The sequence below is a fragment of the Protomyctophum bolini genome, assembly GCF_963924005.1.
Source record: "Protomyctophum bolini genome assembly, chromosome: 7".
NCBI classification, from domain to species: domain Eukaryota; kingdom Metazoa; phylum Chordata; class Actinopteri; order Myctophiformes; family Myctophidae; genus Protomyctophum; species Protomyctophum bolini.
Genome location: NC_137868.1, coordinates 19,794,678 through 19,802,177, shown reverse-complemented (window position 1 = coordinate 19,802,177; position 7,500 = coordinate 19,794,678). Strand labels below are relative to the sequence as shown.

General features: G+C 41.0%; 1 protein-coding gene across 2 annotated transcripts in view; it reads right to left on the bottom strand.

Annotated features, from left to right (window-relative positions):
- sim1a (SIM bHLH transcription factor 1a) overlaps positions 1–7,500 on the bottom strand; it is a 27,804-nt gene that overhangs the window by 19,454 nt on the left and 850 nt on the right. Inside the window, exons 2-4 of one of the 2 annotated variants that reach the window (XM_080767631.1) lie at positions 2,529–2,611; positions 852–941; positions 519–627 (exon numbers count right to left, since the gene is read on the bottom strand). In XM_080767631.1, coding sequence (XP_080623757.1) covers positions 519–627; positions 852–941; positions 2,529–2,611 — 282 coding nt within the window. Of the gene's footprint in view, positions 1–518; positions 628–851; positions 942–2,528; positions 2,612–7,500 lie in introns of those variants that run through there. The other variant, XM_080767630.1, reaches the window with a different exon arrangement.

Below are 7,500 nucleotides of genomic sequence, written 5' to 3'. Positions count from 1 at the left end.
TACTTGTCTACAACCGTTTAGTTGCAAGGAGTTGCATGTCGACCCATTGGTGTGGTTTTGGCCTATTTAGGGTCAGGGTTAGGCTAAGGTCAGCCATGCCACACAGGGCTTTCTTTACCTTGGACAAAGTGTTAGGGTTAGGGTCAGGGTCAGGGTAAGGTCAGGTCTTTCTTTACCTTGGACAAAGTGTTAGGGTTAGGGTCAGGGTCAGGGTAAGGTCAGGTCTTTCTTTACCTTGGACAAAGTGTTAGGGTTAGGGTCAGGGTAAGGTCAGGGCTTTCTTTACCTTGGACAAAGTGTTAGGGTTAGGGTCAGGGTCAGGGTAAGGTCAGGGCTTTCTTTACCTTGGACAAAGTGTTAGGGTTAGGGTCAGGGTCAGGGTAAGGTCAGGGCTTTCTTTACCTTGGACAAAGTGTTAGGGTTAGGGTCAGGGTCAGGGTAAGGTCAGGTCTTTCTTTACCTTGGACAAAGTGTTAGGGTTAGGGTCAGGGTCAGGGTAAGGTCAGGTCTTTCTTTACCTTGGACAAAGTGCGAATGGCAAGGCTGGTGTGCGGTCAGGACGTTGGTCATTTCGTCGTGGTCAGCAGGGTGGATGTACTCGTAGATACTGTTCCCCGTCAACTCTACCTATTGGAATGAACACTCATCTCAGACAATGTGACACCAGAACAATAGTATATACTTTTAATGCAAATGTATACACTAGCCATACATGCATACACACAGGCGCACACACACACACACACACACACACACTTGTGCGTGGCATGCACGCACACACGCATGCACGCACGCACTCATGCGCACACACACACACACACACACACACACACACACACACACACACACACCTGCGACAGGCCCAAATGCACGGATGCTGTTTCCGATATGTACATAATTTTCCCATCTGGAGCGACGACAAAAATGAATCCATCCAACGTCTAGGGGAGAGAGAAAAAAGAAGAAATAAATAATAAATAAATAAATAATAAAAAGATTTAGGAGAGTTCACTATTAGCACAAGAAACTAGATTAGATTAATTTGGCTTGTAATTAAAGCCTGTCATCATCTGCAGATAGACAATTAATTTTCTTGATTGAAATTCTTAAAGGCCTAAAACACTAGAAATAAATTATTTCTTAGTCTTACTATGGGACTAGATGGCGACCGGTAATTAATGTGGATGCCGACAGGTAACCATGTACAGTAAATAATAGCCTATATATTATAGTCAGATTATAATGAGACAATGAACCGGTTTCTATTATAGTGGAACAGAGTGCAAAACATCAGCATGTCTCTCAGGATCATTTATTTTCTAATTCATTAAATAGTATGGGTTAATTACAGGCCTGGCTAAGAAACCGTATATAAGCTATCATTAATTACTTTTCAGCATGACAAGTAATTATAATGCCAAAACACCCATGTAATAATGACCGAGTAGTATAGCATTATAATTATTATTTTTATGTTTCAGCCTCATTCAAGAGTTACATGAGTCTGAATTGATTTAGTGCATTTTTTGGTATCATTGTGTGTTGTGGTGTTGTTTGTGGAGGCCTATATTGTTTGAATGGTTTTTTTTAGACCAACATGAGACAAGCCTTTGGCTTTTTGGTGATTTTGTCTTTTTGTAGGATATAAGGATATTTAAATGGTAACATATTCAATCCATCCCCCAATCAATGCATTTACGCGATTTTCTGTTTTAGCTTTAATGTCGTCCCATTTGCAGTATGCTCCACTTTGGCTAGCAGTATATAGCATGTGCAACTGGGCTAGTGTTGTTTGTTACTATATCGTGATGTAACGTGTGTGTGTGTGTGTGTGTGTGTGTGTGTGCGTGTGTGTGTGTGTGTGTGTGTGTGTGTGTGTGTGTGTGTGTGTGTGTGTGTGCGCGCGCGCGCGCGCGTGTGCGTGTTATAAGTAGGCTAGAGAGCGCAGAACGTGGAGGAGAGCGGAGAGGCACCGCGCGTGACTGTGAATGCATTCAATGCATTTCCAGACTTAAACCCACAAGAATGAGAGCAGCAGGAGACAGCAGGCTATCTATCTATCTATCTATCTATCTATCTATCTTCATATAGATAGATAGATAGATAGATAGATAGATAGATAGATAGATAGATAACAATAATAGTAACACACACACACACACACACACACACACACACACACACACACACACACACACACACACACACACACACACACACACACACACACACACACACACACACACACACACACACACACACACACACGTTAATAAAATTGACCTATTATGTTCTAAACTGACACTATAGATATTGAAAGGCAGATGGGTCTAAAAATATTTTTCTGTTTTTTATTATTTGTTGTAGGCCTATTTATTTATTTATTATCACTTCATCAGGGACAGTGCACATTAATCAACAGCACATCAGTTTTCACATCAATGTATTACATCATATTAATAAAATTAAATTATGAAATTATAATTTTGTCTTTGTAGGAAAATAAATAAATAAAAAACTAGTCCTACCTGTAACAGATGTGAGCCCAGTTCCCTCCCCACGTTGTCCAGCGAACTGGTTCGACTCACGTGACCCCAAGACTCTCCGAGTCCTGCAAGGGAAGGAGTTGAATGGGATTCTGTAACATCTTGTATAATATCAATCCATGATGATAGTATGTCAAAAATAAACCAAGAAACACGTAGCCTATACGTTGAAGAAGACTATTCGTGTGCTTTTATATGCTCGGAGTCACTGGGCCTACCAGCCTTAATTATTATTATGTTCCATCCATCATCATGGACGTTACATGGTTAGCATGACGATACGACTCATACGAGAAGCATACAAGAAGAGTGCATGTATGATGCATGCATACAGGGCATGCACGGTCTGGTCACCTCGATGTAAAATGTGCTATTTTGTCCAAAATGTTAAAACAATGATAACATATTTGAAAAGTAATGATTAGAACATCATTTTCAGACTATAATCTCTGATTGTAAACATTTTATTTTTTTACCGTAATTACCCCCGCTCGCACATGCACTCTTCCTGGTCAGTAATGATGAATGGCAGATCTACAAGTTCACAACAAGATGCTTCGTGCTGCGTTGTGAGCTTGTGGATCTGCTATTTTCACTAGGCTACTTCTTGGGTAGCTTGAAATACTGTTGGAAAAATGTTTAATCTTTTGAATTGAAATACAATTTATGTGTAGCCGTATAGCCCCTATATATATTCGGAAACGAAAAAGGGGATATTACCTTGAGACCCATACAATTTGGTCCGGTACCCAAACATGGGTCTCGACCCGAAGTTTGGGTGTGTATATATAGGCTGATATGGTTGCAACAATAGCCTATATATATGGTCTCGTAGGCTACACGTGTCCCAGTGCGTGCGCAACTATAATTACACGTGTTTAAGGGTATATGGTAAATAATTAAATAGCATCAAAATACATTTTAAAGCAGAATCCCAGAGACGGGGATAATAATATTCGATATTAAGTCAATATAGACGAAGAGTTGCTGCATGTCTGTATCATGTCCCTATAGCGCGGGTGTTCCCAATTGAAATGCAAATCTAGTCTACAAAAACAAACACATGCATCAAGGATCACACAGTGCACTGATCCTCATCTTCATATTAAGCAAATATATAGACTGCACGTTTAACCCAACAGAAAACATGAATCAAATTATGTCGTATCTTATCCTTGACCCTCATACCCAAATTAATGTTTGGCCACTACAATACATGATGTGATATAAACTATAGCCTACTTTACTTTGTGCATAACTGAAAATTGCTTCGATGTGTAATGCACTAAATCTAAATCTAAAATAATAGCCATACCGGTAGGCCTACTCATAATGTGCAAACATATACATGGCAATAAAACACAGATTATTCTATTAAATCTACCCGATAGTCTGTTTTTCAGTCATTACAAAAAAAAATAAAAAATAACGGAGTGGCCTTTTGGTTTTAAGAAATAGGCTATACTGCCAAAGTGCTCGTTCACAAAACAATAATTAAACCATGATGTATAGGCTATATTATTTATGCACAGTAAAATCATCAGTGTTCATTCAATATAACTCAGAGAATGTACAAATGTTAGGTTACATTTATTTTGTAGGCCTGAATTATAGGGTTTTATATTAATGCAGCGTTTCTCAAAGCGGGGTCCGGGGACCTTCAGGGGTCCTGGGGGGGGGGGGGGGGGGTCAAGGGGTTTCACGTCTTACCTCCCCGGCACAACAACATTCTGTTGAAAGAAATACGTGATTCCTGTCGATTCCGTGCAAATCAATGTGTAAATGTTATTTTTATTTATTTAACTTGAAACATTTTAACAACACAAGTCTTGTATGGGGGGGTCCCTGGGCCTGCATGGAACAGAAACGTGTTTATAGATGGGACAAATAGAGTCCTTGCCATGAAAAATGGACTAATGGACATTTCAACGCCCATGGTCTGAGCCCTCTATCTATTCTGCATGCATCAGAGCGGCTCTAATCTGTGTGGGAGCCCCTGTCTGGCCGGCAGGTTCCCCGTGCACTTGACCTACCGCAGGGGACACCCAACACTACAATCACTAAATTGAGCAGGGAGTGGGTGAGTTCAGGCTAATAAGTGTCGGCCTATTATTCTGCAATAGATCTAAAGACAAGCTAACGAATTCAAGTGTTCTTTATCGTGAATGGAGAGGCTAAAGTAGCTTATAGGCTACATGCTTGCTGCTACTGCACAAAAGAGGCGTTGTAAGGAGACGCCAAATACAAGTATAAATCTGCTGGGATTGGAATCCACAATCAACGATCTTCCAAATCACTGACGCACCCAGGACATTGGAATCTATCCTCAGGATCAGAAGATGCGTTTTATTCAAATGTTTGGAAATATATCGGGGGTAGGCTATTCCATTAACATGTTATAAGAGGACATTTGATAAGGTTTATAGTGTTTTATAGTATGTGACACGTACTTAACTGGCAAATTATCTTCAGTAGCCTATTAATACAATTCACGTGTTGCAGAATAAAGGCAGTCAACGGTTATAGCCTGAAGGCACATTTAAATTGATACAGACAACAGACATAGTAGCCTAAAAGCACTCATGTGTTCATTTATCAATTTGCAACTCATTGTGTAGGCCTACAAATCATTTAGTAAATTAACTGAGGATTTGAATTGTGTATAGACCTATCTCCTCGAGGTGTGGTGGTGGGGGTAGGCCTATAGCCAGGGTATGTATAGGGTGTACTGATATGAGGCCTGTAACAACTTTCTGCTGTGGTGTGTCGTGTAATTCAACTCGGCTGGATAACACGGGGTCGAGGAAAGGTTCGCCTACTGACCGCTCAGCGTGCCATAAATAATACTGACCGCAGGGTACACACACGCTCTCATCTTCTTAGTATGCTCATAAAACCTTTTACTATCCAAATACGAGGAGGACCGCCTCCCCTTCGCAATAAACGTAAAAAAGGACCCAAAAGGTGTTATTCCAGTGGTCAGGTGTCTTTGCAACAGAGGAGGCCGTGCTGTATATAAGGCCGAGAGGCTTTTAAACACACAGAGCACGGTCGATTTGATGAGTAAAACACATGGCCCTGCGGGGCCTGGGAGGCGAAACAAACGCATCACCAAAACGACCCTCTCTACCAAATGAAAACAGCCATATAGGCCTACTGTCCTTACATCATACTTCGGTCTTGGCAAGATGGTCGCTTCAATTATTCATAGGTTTTCACCGCGTGGTTTTACGAATGTTTTAAAAAACGGTGGGAGTCGGAGACGCTATAAATAAAAACTAAATCCATATCCCGTTCCGAATTCTTCCAATTAGCCTAAACTATAGGCCTATACAAGGCCTAGGCCTACATGGCTTCCATTTTATTCGCACTTGAAGCAATGCATATTATGATATAGCCTCGTCCATCATGAAGCACTTCAACAACGCAAAACAGCACGCGCAAATAGCCAATTATGGTAATTTCTACACAAAATTATTGGTAATAAACCAGTCCATATCAATATAGCTTATTGGCCACCGCATGCTGTGGTGGGTGTATATGTCAGACTTTGATTTATAGGTTTAGTGTAGGCTATACTGTATTCAGTATGGGGATGAATGGTGGCATAAAGAAGATACCAGTCATGCTTGGTGTTACTGCAATATGATAATTGAAAGAAAACGGCTTGTTGGCACACGGACACCTATGCAGAATGGTTGGTTTCGTCTCGATTTGCACCCCCTCTCGCCCCATCGAGATTATTGAGTTTGAGGAGGGCCTTCTAACATCTATCAAGACAATCAAGAATCAATGATCACACGCTACAGGGTCACGAAATGTCGCTGCCTGTGCCTGCCCTGCATGAGAAATCATTAGGCAAATACAAAATGAAAATAGGCCCATTTCGTCACATTCCTTTTTTTTTAAATGGTCTTTTCTTTTATCAATTATATATTTTCGTCAACCACCTATATAGCCAGCCAATATAGGCTGATGCTCCTTCACTGTTCCGCTGCAAGCGCCTCCGAGTCAGATCAGTCAGACCAGACGTGCGGTGGAGAGACTATAGTGTACGTGGAGGTTTCCTCTGCGACGCTAATTGCCGATGCTCTGGTGCAGTCACGCAGCCCAGGGGCCCGTGGAGACAGACCGGGGGAGAAGGTGCCAAATGACGGATAATCGTCTTCCAGGACGAGATGGATGGATGGATGCATGCATATACTATAGCCTACTGTCTTGTCGCTTGCCGAAAAGATGTTAAGAACGGATCTACATATATAAGCTGATATATAATTATACGCCGCAGGCCCGCATGGGTCCGGGGACTACCAGGGGTCCCAAATGGACCCGTTATTGGTCTGTAACTCTGAGAGCGCATAGGCCTACATCTACATCATCTACATGGACCCGCGGTCCATTTTGTAGATTTAACTTTGTATAGATTTGGGGTCCGACCGTCCCAGAGATCAAAACAAAATATATATCCTTGGCCAAGCGCATAATATAAAAATGGGGGTCCTTCATATATGAAGAAAGGTTGACAATCACTGACAATAAGCTGACAAGGGAACTATTAGAGAATGGATGTTCAGGATAGACGCGGCCCAGGGGACTTATTTCACAACAAAGAGGTCACACTGTCTCACACATTATATCATTCATGATGTGATGCCCACTGCCCTCATTTCTATTTCATGGGTCATTTTATTTGTGTTTTGGGGGGTGATACCAAACATTATAGCCTATTATACTGTATATATAGGCCTACATCTGATTTAAAAATATATATATAGTATGGCCTATATATAAGGCTATTAGCCTATACTATTTTGCAATATGTGCAAGTAACCTTTTTTATAGACTATGGTTGTGAAAATTACACCTATACCGGTATATGCTCTAGAAAAGCTTCCTGTATATATTTTGAAATGAAATTGATCTCCAAACAATTATAAAATAGCCTATACTTTAA